The following is a 17,214-nucleotide window of genomic DNA, read 5'->3' as shown; positions in this document are numbered from 1 at the left end:
CCGGCCTTGCCTCCTAGCACGCATGTAAAATATCAACTTCTGTTACAACACTTATAACTAAGTTTTACACAACAAGAACATGCTAAGGATTTTCTAGATACACCAGAGACACACGGAATCGGTAATTCACACGAAAGACTATGCTTCTATGGTTAATTTATTCCCCGAACTTGCCCGAATGGTGTCGTTAAATTTTATCATGTGCCATGTTGCTTTTGCCAAATGTAAATGAAAAATCTCGTTCTGTTACTGGCCAGGTCCAAAATTTCTACCGCATAGCGAGGACAAATAGAGTAAATAAAATTGTCTTGGTTAAGATGGTTTTTAGAAGTAGTTATTTCTTAGTTTTCCACTGCTAAGTTTCCAGCATAAGAAGGGAAAATTGATATTCTCTCTACATATATTTTTGGGAAGATGGTTAAAATGTGGAAGAGTAAGACTAAATATCACTGTTTTGATCAATGAAAACTATAAAGTACTTTTTGTGCAAGACATAGTGAGTTAATCCCTCTGATGTCTGTTAAATAATAGCGGATTAACTTAACTTAATAGTTCAATTATGTTGATGGGGAAAACAAAACACAACAATATTATTTTATTCTAATTGAACATTAAAAAAAACTTTTTTCGTTGCTAGGTGTTATCTAAAGTATATTTGCTGCTATCACACTTGTGTAAAGTTTATATAGATAAAAGAACTACTTCAGAATTTCTGTTCTGAAATATAAATACAGCTGTAAGAGAACGAAGCAGTTCAGTGTTTTGCATCATGGCAGCCATACACATTGTAGGTAAGGATATTATAAAAAAGAAGAGTAAATATGTAGAGTAGCGGTATATGCGAAAAAAATTGCTAAAAATCCGAAAATACTTTTATTCTATGCTCTTTCACGTCCTCTTTTCAAATCAACCAGCGGAGGTAAGAAATTCCAAATACTTTAGGAGATATAGAATTTTTTAATTTTGCAATACAACACCTGTACAACCATTCGACCGGCACAATTTTTGTCATTTTGCCGTGTGTTCGTGAATGCGTAATAAATAAAATGGTCGATTAGGTCAGGTCAGTTGCATTATTAATACTTTCAAACTAAGCAGACATAAAAAATAATGTGAATTAATTTTAATGGCTGTTTAGTTTTAAAATATTTATAATGTGACTGACCTGACCAAACAAACCGGGACAAAGGATGAACAGTAGGAACTAAAATGGTCGATTAGGTCAGGTCAGATACATTATGAATACTTTCAAACTAAGCGTACATTAAACATGATATGATTTAATTTCAATGATTCTTTAGTTTTAAAGTATTTATAATGTAACTGACCTGACCTAACAAACCCGGACAAATGATGAACATTAACAACTCACGTAAAATATTTTTGTTACTTATTACTTGCGCAACAATATCCAAATAAAAAATAAGACTTTAAAATTAGAAACGTTAAAAACTCACCTAAGTTGGAGGCGGGTACATTTCCTTTGCCATTAGAAGGAAATGATGTAGTCGTTCACCTACGTCGCGATACCTGCGACGGAACATGAATAAATAAATAATCACGTATTGGTTCATTTGAATACTGGCCAATCACGGAACTGTCACATGACAAAATTGTCCAATAAGAAACATAATAGATACTCGTAAACAAGAAACAATCGTAATCGCCGCATGAATACACAGGTATTGTGATGAAAATTAAATATCTCCTAAAGTATTTGGAATTTCTTATCTCCGCCGGTTGATTTGAAAAGAGGAAGTGAAAGAGCATAGAATAAAAGTATTTTCGGATTTTTAGCATTTATTTCGCATATACCGCGACTCTACATATTTACCAAAATAAGTTTTCATTTCATCTTATATATGACAAAAGAGAAGCAACTTCATCCATGATAAATTGTATCGACCCAAGTATTTTTTTCTTGTGGATATGTAGTCAAAGATGTGTATTTACAAGGGGAGGTCGGTTACTCGTCATTGCTGATTTAGTCCAGATTTACAATACAAGCAGGGCTCGACTAGAAATGAAAATATCGCATGCGGGAGCTCCAGATGGCCAAACGTTTAGGACATAAAATTTTTGTCGCAGATCGGCCAATCATAATTTTCAAGCACTGGTTGGCGCAGCTGCAAGAGTTCGGAATCGTAATCCGAGGGTTGCGGAAGCGAGACCCCGTGCGGATTTTTTTAAAAATTTTAATAATATTTACGCCACAAATTAACCGAAATAATGTACAATATATTGTATTTATTTATATGTTCTCAAAATGCATAGGCTGTCATTATTATTTTTTATTAATTGCAACTCCATCTTGGGAAAATATTCACAATCCAGAGATTGATCGTGATTATTCACCTGTTAAAGTAATGACGCCCTATTAATTTGGTAAAAATATAAATAAATACAGTAGATTATGCATTATTTCTTTTCATTTGTGGCGTAAGTATAGTTAAAATAAAAAAGTCCCAAAGAAACAAAAAAAAAAGAATTTTCCGCACGTAGACTCGCAACCGCGACCATCACATTATGATTCTGAATTCTTGCGGTTGCGCCAACCACTGCTTGAAAATGATGATAAAATTAAAGATCTGCGAAAAAAATAATATATTTCCTAAACGCTTGGCTATCTGGAGCTCCCACTTGCGACACTTTCATGTCTAGTCGAGCCCTATATGTACTGTGAGTCGGGACGAAATCGGTGATGACGAGTAGCCGACCCCCCTTTGTAAGTAGCAATCTCATTTGCATAAATTTAATGAATTATTAAAAAAAAAACTTGGACCCAGCAAAATATAATTTTGGTAGGTAACTGCTTTTATTTTTAAAATGCTTCAAATAATATCATGGTAGTAAATAGCCTATAAAATCTGTTACAATTTTTAATAGTAGAATTATTACTACTCTTGTTCATGTTTCAATAAATTTATATGATCCATAATATAAACCTCGACCTACATGTAAATACATGGCTCTCCACTGAAAAGGTTCTGCGCTGTTATTAACCTGATGACCCAGCCAGGAGTGTACATAGAAATTTTCATTTGGTTGTGGGGAAGAGGGAGGGTTGGAATCACTGACCCCACATTTGCTTCCAAATTTTAATATTTATTGGCGGGCGAGTAATAGATTTTTTATAAATTCGCTGATTGAGGGAGGAGGGATGATATATAAAATACAATCCTGCCCTTGCAAATGCCCCAAATCCCAGTCAATCAGGAGATCTTATAGTGGGCGGTGCATGGGGATAAATTTTGGTACTTTATATTCCTGATATTGCTCGAGATTATATTTACCTAAAGAGAGGAAGTATGCACTGTCCGTGACTGATGGGAAAATCCCTGCCAGGAATGCGGCCGCGAAGAGGAGCACTGACGTCATGAGGGACACGGAGACAAGGGAGTGTGTGATACTGTGCAACGTTAAAACATTGACTCGACTCAAAGAATACAATACAATGTTGTTGCTTAGCACCACGAAAAAGAATTTCTAATCACTTCTACAAAGCGATAACCCAAAATAAGGCATGCTTCGAAACTTTTCACATGCTTCAAAGTACAGCTACGAAAGTTATAGTAAGACATGAACTCACCATTAATATTCGATTCCAGTTTCATAGACAGAAGTATGTAAAAGTCGTGTGTCGAGGGCCGCAAGTATGAATATAAGATATGCAGTTGACGAAACGTCTATATTGTAATATTTGTAATAATTGTTATTGTATATATGTGTTTACATAATTATGATTTTTCAGGCATAAATAAAACATATCGCTTCAGATTTTTCTTAACATTTTTCCAAAGGACACGCCAGTTCTGACTCCGAATCAGTATTATCACTTGGCAGTGCAGCACATGATGACTCGTTACTATCAGTTTCAGAGTCGCTGTCGTCACTATCTAGGTTAACAATAATACTGTCTATCACTTCTTCCAATATTTTTCCTCGACGTGCTGCACGTGTGTACAAAATTCCGCCCAGTCTTCTTTCGTCACTGATGAAATTGAAGCTTCTGTCTAGTCTTTAATTTTAGTAAGTGATAAATCGCCAGTGACATTCTCTCTAACTAGTCTCTTGATTTTTCCCCATGCTAACTCGATTGCATTTAGATCACACATGTAAGGAGGCAGTCTTGAGTACTGTGTGACCAAATTGATTGATTTTACAGTCTATTCTGTATGCTTTTTCTTTGGGCTTATGCAGTTCTACAAGCTTGTACAAATCTACTTTGTGCATACTCTCGTTGTATTCAACCCCGTTGTTCTTCAGCCACAGCATAACGTCGTTTTTTACTGCATACTTGGACGGGACTTTATTAATTTCCATACTATGATATGGAGCATTGTCCATAACAACTACAGCATTTGGTGGAAGATTAGGCAATAACATTTCGTCTATACATGTTTAAAAATTTACATTATTCATTTGAACATTGTAATCTCCCGCGGCAGTTCCTGCTTTATAAATAAGCAGTGCATTAGGAATGAATCCATTCTCAGTACCTGCATGCAACAAAATAAGCCTTCTACCTGCGCCAGCATTTGTTTGAACTCCAAATTCATCTTCATGTTGCCAGCATTTAGAAACAGTTAAATTACTGTCTATCCAACTTTAATCTAGATAGACAATTTCTGTGCCAACTTCGCGGTAGTGTCGTATTTTGCGAAGGCAGTCATTACGCCATGTCACTATGTCCGCTCTTTCAACGAGTATTTTTCTCTTGGACCTGCACTTCCTCCACTTAAATCCCATCAAGCGATGTAGCGATCTTGATCCCCATGGAAACTCTATTTTGTTCTAGATTATAGCAAAAATTTCGGGACAGTTTGAATTTTCTTCTCGTGAAAATAAAAGTCATGTATTATATTTCTGATAACGCATGTATTGAAATCGTTCACAACCATTGTAGTGTGTTTTCGCCAATCACTTCGGTTTTACCAGGTGTTGATAAAGAACTGTTACTTTTAGTTGAATTGCGTACTTTGTTCTCCTTTCTTATTCGTTTCACCGTTGGTTCGCTTACACCTAAGTAATGAGCGGCTCGATGTGTTGCTTGAATCCAGGGAAATGCTAGGACACCTTCTTTAGCTTCATTGTCACACTTCTCAATAACCGTACATATAATTTCGCGTCCTTCACTGTGTATCACTTTCATTCTTTTAGTTCCGCTAGAAGCTATTGCCAAAATAAAGATTGCTATTTACAGTGGCCACATTCAAACAGTTACAAATAAAAGTACTAGCAATTATAACGGTAACTGAAACAAACGTTTAGGTCTACTTGTCTATACAAACATTAGAATTCACGTGTTAAACTGACAGCTCATTTCGAATCAAACTCGACTTCTAGAGAAGAGGACCGATGTTTGCGCGCAAGACTTCACACCGTTCAGGCGACAAGCAAACAACTGCCCCCCTCCCCCCCCGCCGCTATTAAACGGAAACCAAACCGCTACCACCCCTACCACTTCATACCCGTGCCAGGGATCTTCCCATCAGTCACAGACAGTAAGTCTCATGTACATGTAACGATTCCAAATAAAATATAAATTCGAATTTTAGAAACCCAATGTTGCAATGTAAGAGTACATTATAAAAATATCAAAAAATATTTTTTTGAATCAATTTCTCAGCGTCTAACAAAGTTAATGCAATGCATCCTGACTCATTTTATACCTGTATAGGGCATAGGTACACATTTATTCATGTACATCGTAGGTTAAATACAATATTTAAACAGGATACAAATGTATAGAAAAGAGAGGAAAACATTTTTTCTATCTATCGGTTACATCAATGCTCGCTTAAATGCAATATTCTTTAAAGCTAAACATGTCACAATGTGAATGGAATGTAAATTAGACTTGTACGTACTCATAGTAAATATATAAGAGTACGTACCTTATAAAATAATCAATATATAATTTTTATATTAATTTCTCAGGATAAATCTCTCACAAAGTTAATGCAATGAATACTGACTCACTTTCTACAGGGCATAGGTACAAATTAATGTAGATATGTACATCGTTGGAATACATAGTTTCAGTATACAGGCAACAAATGTGTACAGGGAAAATGTCTATAGTCGTATAAGAATGGCGGAGCTGGCATAGGGTTCAGAGTGAGGATTGAGGATGGGATCAGTGACCGACCGCCCTTATATCACGGCTGTCTTCTAGGTTTTCGTAGGCTCGAGGGTGCTGTTGACATATTAGTTAAATATTTAACGCTAGATTGCAGGAATCATTTATTGCCAGGGCGCCCACCATATTGTAGGCCATCTTGGCCGCCATATTGAAAATCCAAAATTTTAAGGCTAGAAATTCGAGGATATTTCCCAAAAACATCAAATAAAATCACTTTTTAAAAATTTTATTGATTTGATTAACTTTGTTTTATCCTCTATCAATACAAAAACATGATTTTATTAAAATAACCATAAAATAAAGTTAAAAAAAACACAAGATTTTTGAAAAAAAAAAAATTTATTACATTGATTTTATTCTACTACACGAAAATTTTCCAAAGTTAGCAGTCTAATGAACATTTGTTTCTGCATGGGCTTTAGCTGACTAATGCACAGCTCAAATCGGTTTATGGAAGACAGAGACTAGACAGACAGTTTACTGACATAGACTTCCTCTTCCGACAGAGTCTCACAAAACAGCGCTTAACAGACTGCTTCACATCGTTAAAACTGTAAATGAGAGTTTTAGTAGTCTTGAGAGCGCACTTATTCACTTGGTCCACGAACGGATACGGTTTACCATATTCACAGTCCAGCCACAAGCAGGGGCGGACTACGGATTGACTTCTGGGTGAGGCACCGGTAGTCTTGACAATATATAATTCGTGTATATTAATTCAGAATTTGTATTATCCAGTCCATATTTTATCCTTCTGGGGGGGGGGGGGGGCATGTCACATGCCCCCGTGCTCCCTTTAATTCCCCATTGGCCACAAGATATATTATAAAGGTCCATACGTTTCCACTTCATCAGTAAGCTTATTGATAATGTTCTGCTTAATATCGTCAAGAGTAAATGTCTTTTGGATCGCCAAATGTATATTGCACCACACCTTACCTCTCTTCACAAATTTTTAGGTTATGAACAGAGGCAGGCGGATGCTGAAAGCTCGTGGACCAAGGCTCATGAAGTGTTTTGGTGTGCGGAGAGGTTAGTTAGAGTATCAACAGGGCTGACTGGTCATGCACACTCACAATACACCATCAGAGTATTACTTAATGATTAAAAAAAAGGAAATTTCAGATAAATAATTTATTTGTATAAATTATTTTAAATTACACCATGACTTTTGTAATATCAATTGGATTTTAAATTCTTACGTTAACATAATACTGATTTTTATTATATATAAGTTTTATCTTATCTGGGGCCCCCTTGAAAAAAAAAATTTCTTACAATTATTACATGAAAAATTTCTTACAAAACATTTTTTTTTTGTTTATCAAAATATCTTTAGTCCATGTTACATTGTTTCGTTGTTTGAAAATTATATATTAATTAAAACGTTGCGTTGGTTCAAATAAATTTCATTAAAATAGAAGAGAAGACAAGTTTGACGAGAAGTCCACGAAATTTTCACATAGGTAGTGTTGATAAAAAAAAAGGTTAGTAATTCATGCCAAAAATAATAAAATAGCCGTCGGCTTTCCTGAATTAGGTGCGGTCACTTCATTATGCTTACGGGCTGCCGAGGACAGGCCCCCAACACCACAGCACAAGTTGGTTCAAGTTTACCGCATGGCCGGTATCGTGGAACCGCTAATTAACATAAAAATAACAAAGAATATTAACACCCCCGGTGCTACAAACATTTCCCTACGTTCTTAAGCAATAATACAACAAAACTTACCACTTAGTGCGGTTGAAGATGCTTAATGCATCTTAAAAGCTTAAAATCACACAATAAAGAATTTTGGAGTTACTAAAACATGGCGTCAAGGTGCTGGAAAAGACCGTTTGTGGTCTGTAAGTGCAAGACGAAGAAGGACATTGAACATGGCACTCGTAGAGAGTACTTTTTTAAAACAACAAAAGATCGATTATTACTGGAGCATTAATTCTATTACAAAAAAAATTGACTTATAATTTCTTAAATATACCTTCACATATTTACTATAATAATTAAATTGTGAACACATTATTCACAATAGATAAAAAAAAAATACATTGACACAATAAAAAAAAACTTGATGTGTTCAAACATTTAAATTACACATAATTATAATTATTACAACTTCGTTCAGAATTAACTTTTAAATATTTAAATAAAATATTACCATTAACAAATACCAATATAGAATACTGAGAACGTGTGGAAATCAGTTCACCCAAAAAAAAAGAAAAATAATTATAAATAAATAAGTTGAGCAAGTGCCACCAACATTACAATGGCACATACTCCCCCCCTCAAAGCAGACGCTACTTTCTTAAAATATTATGTATTTTTATTTTTATATTATTTATTTATTTTTATTTATATTATATTTATGTATTTAAAAATTTAAATATATATATTTTTTTAAGTTTTTTTTTAAAAGTTGCCATTAAAACTAAAGAGACATAGTAATTAATGATGTCAAAGCTACAAAGACTGTATTAGATATAGAAATCAAGAACTTAAATCATTATACTGCTGAAGAAACAAACACCACAGAAACGAGCATAAAACTCATATATATATACTGAGAAACAACAAAATATTATCCTTACAAACTCAATACTCAATGAGAAATATTCACCTCTACATACAATTATTATATAAACTGGGGACCACTCATCCCTTCTTATAAAAAAAATTATTTAAATGCTCGCTCAAGAAATTACCATAGAAAACTTGGTCTCGACATCAACATCAATTAGCTGAACGTAGGAAGCTCACATACCTGCGAGAGAAAAATCTCAAAGCTAAAGTGTAAATTAATCGAAGATCAGACTACCAAAATACCGAAACCTTTTTTTATGTGTGATTGTAGAACAAACAGGACAGAATGGTGGTACAAGTACCCAGGACAACCAGTTACATACTATATATATAAAAGAGGACCATACCTCATATAAAATGCCCGTCGGCTTATTCAGAATAGTGGGGACTCTTTACCTCCTACTTATTCAGCTTAATGGGGGGTTCTCCTACCTCCTCCATATTAACATAATTGGGGATTCTCTACCCCTTCTTATTATAAAAAAAACTTACGGATTCTTTACCCCTTCTTAAATCCTGATCACTAAGATCCTGATCTTATGATACCGCTCTGAAGACTGCAGCTCAAACAACACATGAAGATAAACATGAGCCCAAACAAAAGGAAACAAAAATGTTTAAAATGCTTATTCAGCGACAACACAAAATTGAAAATAAAAAAAGAGAAAACGGTCGTCCAAAGGTGAATGACTAAGTCCCATACCTTAGACACTCAAGAAATAATTTAGTACCTGCAAAAGCAAGCTTGACCACTAACACAAAATATAACATGAATAAAGTTACGATTCAGCAAAGGTGAAGTGAATAAAAAAAAGAACTGCCTGCAATGTATTAAAAGGAAAAAATTTTGAGAAGAAATCAGTTGAAACCATACCTTACAATGAAGAATGTGTCACTATACCACAGTCTCACCAAGCAGAACTCCACTACACGAAATTCACCAGAGATGGCTGAAACGGTGAGTCGCAGCAACACCGAGCCGAAGCCGCAACCACCCTAGCAAACTCCATGCAGCAGACACCCCACCGGAGAGATGTCATACAGCAACAACCCTAGTACACAAATCAAAAAACAAGAACAGTATCTAAGTTTAAGGGGATTGGTGCACCAGCATCGTATTAAAAAAAATAATATATTTGTTAATGATTCAGCTGCTAGAGAAGATTTGAACCATTCTGGTGTAAAATTTATTTTTTTATTTTTTTATTTTAATTAAGTTATTGCTGATTTTCGGGAATTTTTTAAATTCAAGCTTTATTAAAAAACTATAAATAATTCAGTGGTAAAACTTTTGCAGATAAATTTTCAGACACGGGAGATATGACTGTGACCATTATTTTATCTGTAATCATTATTAATTTAACGTATTTACAATTTGAATTTTAATAACTGAGCTGCTACGAAACTGCGTGATATTCATTTGCGAATTTAATAACATTCGCGTTTTCATTTGTAATTCAAACGCCTACATATATGTCGGCTGAATGATTGACTTTATTTTAGTCTTTAGCTTATTGCAGTCGGATCTAAAGTAAAAACGTAGCTGTAGAAATTTGAGCCGCGTGCAAGCTCGGATACGAGGAATTATGGAGCGCGCTGGACAGTAGTGACACCTTGCGATAGTTTTCCAAACTTTTTGCAGCTCGTTCCCACTCTGCCACAGCTGTCTGCTGTTTACGAAGAGGAGACGGGATTTCGCGGGAAACTGATATGAAGGCCAACGTACTCATTTTCAGTAGATAAGAGAACGTGTTTGGTTTAGCTCGGCGTATAATTGAATGGTTATTCTCTGTTATTATTTAGCACAGTGATTTAGCTAGATGTTTTTTGTTGCAAGCGTAAGATTTATTCAGGAATAAAATGCAGAAGAAACCTCCACCAAGCACAGTACACAAAATAACAAAACTATCGAAAACCATTAGAGCGCTTCGAAAAAAGAACAAAAAAAGATAAGTGATTATTTTATTATAGCTTTTTTTACCATATATTTATTTTTCAGAGTTGCGTATGTACAACGCGATGGACGCGACGCGACAACAAAAATATGTGCAAAATTGTAAACATTTTTTTTTTCAGCAATGCGTGAACCATTCATAAACTATACTCAACATGTATCCGTATAATTACGTTTGATTTTTTTTATGACAGGCATCAATGTTAACATGTTTATTAAGCCACAATAGACTTTTTTCAGAAAACTAAGTGTAGCAGAAAACACTCAACATAGTCTCACACAAAATCAGTTTACATGAATGCAGTTTTAAGAAGTAAGCAACGTAAATAATAGTTAAACATTATTTAATATCTGCTGGTAACGTTTCCAAAGTATCAGCTTCGCCTTCATTCACGAACAATATTCGTGAGCTTATTTATGTATTTTGCTGGCTATTCGTTGGTGACTGTTAGGACTGCAAAATTAGTAAATATTTTTCATCCTATCCTGAGTTAAATCTAAGTGTGCGCGGTTAGATGAGGACCTAGATGTGTCTCAGGCTTACGCCTTTACACTCTACTCATGCGGGGTATTAACCATGCGCGTAAGGGCGCGTTGCCATTGACCTGTAGGATAGTCTCAACAATCCTCTACGGACTCGAAAAATGTCACCTGCTCATTGGCTACTTGACTTGTGACAACTGTTTGTTGTAATGCTTGTGATCATCGTTGATTTGGTTGAGGAGTTTTCAGTGATTCAGAGCCTCCTCCCATTTAACTGTGGCCGAATTGAAGAAGCAGTACACATGTTACATGCTTGAATTCATAGCGAATGGAAACCACAAATATTTACTGATGTAGTGGTTGGTAAAAAAAAAATATTATTCGTATCGCGTCCATCGCTTCGCGCCATGTTGGCTCCTATATTATATGGATTTACAAAATATAACGATTCATTTACGACACTTAAGATATGTAGGATTTTAAGAATTCACTTGAATTATTATTTAAGAACATATTTCAGGATAACTTGTGAAGACGCTCGTACAGACGGCACCGGTTGTGATGACTCATTGTTAACAGATCAGGGGCCATCTCGTGTACACGAAGTGACATTGATTTTCGAGTTATGTTGAAGTTTCACATAAGTGTTACATTGAAATGTGTCCGCTACAAATGTTCAGGAATTATAATTTTGAAATCGAGTAGAAATATTCCTGCAATTAGCATTAGGTATATTTTAATAGACATTGAAAGCGAATCATTAAGTAGCTTCAAAATCCAAATACCAGAATACAGATAGTCTGTAACAATACAGACCTCACCGACTAGATATGGTCCAGATTGTTAATACTAACACATTTGAAAAAACTGACTAGTTACTGAATATGTTGAAATTTTGCAAACCTGTTATTTTAGATGATTGGTGATGTAATAATGTCTCTTGGAAACTACATAAGATTTTAACTGCTTTTATTTCTCCATAAATTCGCAAATCACAATGGCGGCCATTTTAAGATCACGATTTAGTTCTTAAATTTTAAATTAGTTCATTTGTTGAGAGCCTGGTACAATGTGTCTGACCACTAAAGTGATCCGAGCCGCGTAGTGTATACTACTGCGAGGTTGCCGAAGTATGCTCGGGTTGGGACGAATTTCGCTGTGAAGAAACAAAGGTTTTTAATACATGGAAAATTATCCCAAAGCCGAAAATTTGTACAGTAGTAGAATGAACATTTCTTAGTAACACGTCAAAAGTTTAAGTACTGCCGCAAACCTTGTGCGTCACACCAAAAACGAGCAGTTAAGTCCAAAATGACAATTTTTTGCAACGATCCACAAAAATGGATATTGCAAATGCAGTTTATGGAGTAGACCGTCAGTATGGAACCCAAAATAATCTAGAAACATTGCCCCATCTGAGGATAGTGATAAAAAGCGCAAAGTTTAAACATGTTTCTATAAAATAGACCTTTTAAATCATTAAAGTTAACGAATTCACTTTCATTCAATTTTAAGGAAATATAAATACATCTTACATAAAATTAAAGAGCCCAATGTGGAAATCGCTTAGAGTAAACGTTGTTGCATATTTATTCATCTTTAAATTGGTATATTTTTTAAGTGTCTCATACAATTAGTCTGACCACTAAAGCGATCCGAGCCGCGTTGTGTATACTACTGCGAGGTTGTCGAAGTAGGCTCGGGTCGGGACGAATTTCGCTGTTAAGAAACAAAAATTTTTAATACATGGAAAATTATCTCAAAGCAGAAATGTTGTACAGTAGTAGAATGAACATTTCTTAGTAACACGACAAAAGTTTACCGATGAAACCTTGTGATCACACCAATAATGAGCAGTTGAGTCCTTAATGATAATTTCTACAATGATCCACAAAAATGTTTCGTAAATTTAATTCTTTTTTAAGCCGGTTCTCATTATGGCGCCAAAGTAATATAATAGAATGTCCTACATAGTAACTGTGATAAACACCTCAAAGTTTAAACATCCTATTATTAAATTGGTAATTCTAATCATAAAAAGTAAGAAATGTTTTTTTTTATTATAGAAATTTGACTACATGTTACATAAATATGTTGAGCGTAGCGTCAAAATCACTTCATAAATATTGTCTGTGTTTTTTTGTAAGGTTTAAATGTGTATATTTTGAGTGTCTGGTACAATAGTCTGACCACTGATGTATTTCAAGCTGCGTAGTGTGTGTGCAGCAGTGTTAAAGTCGCTCGTGCCGGGACGTTTTTTGCTCCAGAAAACTAAGGTTTTTAATGTATGGTAATTCCAGACTGAATTTTACTCTGAAAGAATAAAGGTTTCCTAACTGCTAGTGATTTTTGCTGCAAACGTAGATAAAAATCTTCCAGGATACGATTTGCTTAGGTAAAAATGTTAGTATGATCAACTCTTTAATTTATAAATTATAAATAAATAACAATAGAACTTCCCGGAAAGTTGTGATAAACTGACGATATTACGCGAGTAGCAGACCCGTATGTGACTACAGAGAAAGGCTATTTTCCTTGACCGTTAGGATTTCTGGGACGAACACCCTCTCACAGCTGGGGTCATAAAATAGGTCAAACTCTTGCAAAAACATCTACCACCGCTCTTTGCCACTAGCAATTCAACGAAGTAAGCTAGGCGCAGCACTCCAATGAATTAACTTAGAAAAAAAATTACTAAATATGTAATTCTATCAATACATTTTACAACACAACTTGTGTTTTATTTATTTTCTGGAAAAAAATAATATTATCATACGAATTATGTTATAAAAGTGACAAAACGCAATAAGCACATTTACGGTGTATCGTTTTCTTCAATTGTTATGTAGTAAACTAATTTCATACAATTAAATATATATAATTTATAATATAGACTACATTAAAATTTTGCACAGTTCTGATGTAAAATAATATACTTAATGTATTAGAAATAAAAAATAATTATATTTTTTTGGTATTAAAATAATTTTTAATAATAAAATTTTTGTAACAAAATACGAACACACATATATAAAACCAGAGGTCCTCTAGAATTTTGATTTATAAGTTCCAAGCAGAAATTGTTTATTGTTAATTTTATTGTATCAAAAATCATTCATATAAGAAAAAAGAATATGTATATCTCAATAGATGTAACATGAATACACCCTATCATATGCATTAAATATATTTTATGTAATCCCTAAATAAGACCAAGTTTATTAAGTGTCACAGTACGCAACGTGTTTCAAAGCTCGCCGGCCGTGAAAGATCAGTACGGCCGCAGTACACTGCAACGCTCGGGCAGCTTTAATGAGGCAACTAATTATGCTAGACTCTTTATAAATATACTATCTTAAAGCTAAAAGTATAATTAAAAACATTTATTTAGACATTTTTCCGCATTGGGCTCTTCAAATCGGTGTAAATCGTATTTTTATCTGGGTGGCAAAGATAAAAAAAATATATGTCGTGAATTAATCGCTTTATATCATATCTTAAATATTAAAAATTTAAAATTTTTCTAACATTAATGGGTGTATTACAGTTTCTAGATTATTTTGGTAAGTTTACGGACAGTCAGAATTAATAACTGTATAAATGGGTAGCATTTTAATGGACTGATGCAAGTTGCTGTCACCTAGGACTTAAATGCAAATTTTCGGTGATAACGCACAAGGTCCACAGCGGTAAACTTTCGGTATGTTATTAAGCATAGTCAACTCTACCACAGTACAAAAATTCAGCTTTGGACAAATTTTTCAGTAACACGAAAGTCAACGCGGGGAAGGGCGGCTACCTGATCCGAGAATGAATGATAGGGTGAGATGGGAAGCGAAGATAAGAGCTGGTTGGGTGTCCGTGTTGGAGAGAGATATAGAGAGAAAGGCGATATTGTGGAAGACCTTCGAAAGATTCCCGCTAGATGGCAGGCCTCAGAGCTGCAACCTTCGACAACCTCCCCTCACAGAAGCTCTCTCGCCACTAACTTGCTAAATCTAAGCCGCTAGCTTATATACGTGCTGGCTGGCCTTACAGTAGTAATAAACAAGCATTTATGAAACACTTAAGCTCATTTCCAACAAATTCTGACGAATGACTGTTTTTTGTCCTGCACCAATCCCCTTAAAACAAAACAAACCTGCAAGAAATTGAAGACTGATTAGGTGGATAAAACTACACTGTGTAATGTGTGGAAAACATGTGCAATAGCTGTGTCGTGTGGACAGATGTACAAGACACACAACACCTACACAACACCCCACATCCCCACATGAACCAACACACACATAACTTACAAAACAGAAATTTCAAAAAGTATATGTTTTGGATGACAAGACAAAAAACAAAACCCAAATACTAAAATGTTATTTTAAAAGATGACACTAGCAAGACAAACAAAATAGAAAAGCAATGAATCAAAGCTAGCACTCAAAAAAAAAATTAATTATTATTTAAAAACAAATGAAATCACAAAATATTATTAATCTAAATTTAAACTATTATTAAAAATGAGTGATTGGATCTTCCATGGCAGATATATGGTTTGATAAAAAAATGACTGAGGCCTGCAAAAATGAAAAGTGCTGGTGAAGCCTAAACACTTCTCAACAGGACTTGGTTCTGGCTCATGGCTCTGGCTCAGAGGACCTGCCTAAAATAAAAAGTTTGCTCTCTGGCTAAACTTGACCAAAGTCAACAACACAATTAAAACACAACCCAAATATCGTCTGGAAGTCACTTACTCCCACAGTACAAAATTGCATACATTAAAACTATAAAACCCTTTAATAGTGCTTAAAGAAAAGATTCAAAAGAGAAAACGACAAAATTCTAACAAGACAACCACTGACCTTTTACTGCATCTCACTGAAACAAAATAATTAAAACAAAACAAATGCAAAATAGTGAAATTAAAATAAAAAATTAATAGGCTCAAGAAAAAAATTTAAATGATGATCCAACACAACTTAAGACAAAAAGAATATATTACCCAAATACTTGATTCAAAGATACTGCAGATTAAATACTTATACAACAACTTCATTACCTCAATTATTACTTGTGCAATGAAAAGCACTAGAACACACATTAAATGAACTCATTAGGAAAACGGCAAAATGTCTCTTGTAAGAAATTAGATAAAATACATACCCAAGATGACCTACAACAAAACATGGGCAAGGAAACAACATTAAAATTATTAAAACCATCTGCTACAAAAGAACTTATTAAACGCTGGCAACAAAACAAGAAAATATACCTATCATGGTTAGATTATGAAAAACGTGCCCCAAATGGTGATACAAGAAAAGTAAACAAACATCACATCAATTAAATATTACTGAAGAAACCACAGACTTTTCAACATATGGCAATCTGCAAAAAAAAATCAGAAACATTGAAATATTATGAAAACGAGAAATAATGCTTAAACAGTTCTCTCACGAACAAAACCTGCAATCTTATAAAATTGAAATATCATTTAGAATTATATTAATAAAGAATATGCAAATTATGAAATTAAAACCACGACAATTTTATAGGTTAAAAGGAATATAAATTTTAAAACTCTCAAACAATTTGAAACCACATTTTACAAAAAGGAAGCATATTCGACAAAAAAAATCACATTCGAAAATAGGAAGTACAACGTCAAAAAGGAAGCACATTAAAAAAAGGAAGCACAGTTGGGATCACAATTAACGAACAGAATGTACATTTTCACTTAAATTCTACTCAGTAGGATAATATCCCATTAGTAGGATACGATCGGTCGCAAGATGCGGTAGTTAGTATACAATGCCTCCAAAAAAAAAATATCTCCAATATTCTTTGGCTCCAAAAGTCAAAGACTCGAGAAGTCTTTGTTTCGAACTGTCTTTGGCTCCAATGCTCCAACAGCTCCAACAGCTTCAATTACACTCAAGCTCCAATTGCTCCAACAGCTCCATGTGCTCCAACAGCTCCAAGATCTCGAAAGCTCCAAATGCTCCAAAGTCCCAATGCTCAAAAGGCCTTAATGCTCCTAATGTTCTAACAGCTCCA

The 17,214-nt window shown here is 34.4% G+C and overlaps 1 protein-coding gene across 2 annotated transcripts in view; it reads left to right on the top strand.

Annotated features, from left to right (window-relative positions):
* The first annotated feature begins 651 nt into the window (after nucleotides 1–651).
* The window catches only part of LOC134527132 (myogenesis-regulating glycosidase-like), a 318,242-nt gene continuing 301,679 nt past the window's right edge, over nucleotides 652–17,214 (top strand). For both annotated transcript variants that reach the window (XM_063359523.1, XM_063359520.1), the window contains exon 1: nucleotides 652–791. In XM_063359523.1, the coding sequence (XP_063215593.1) occupies nucleotides 770–791 (22 nt within the window). In that variant the 5' untranslated portion in view covers nucleotides 652–769. The remainder of the gene's footprint in view (nucleotides 792–17,214) is intronic.

This window comes from Bacillus rossius, chromosome 1 (assembly GCF_032445375.1).
Source record: "Bacillus rossius redtenbacheri isolate Brsri chromosome 1, Brsri_v3, whole genome shotgun sequence".
NCBI lineage: Eukaryota > Metazoa > Arthropoda > Insecta > Phasmatodea > Bacillidae > Bacillus > Bacillus rossius.
Note: the sequence above shows the minus strand (reverse complement) of the source record. Positions and strands in the feature narration are given on the sequence as shown.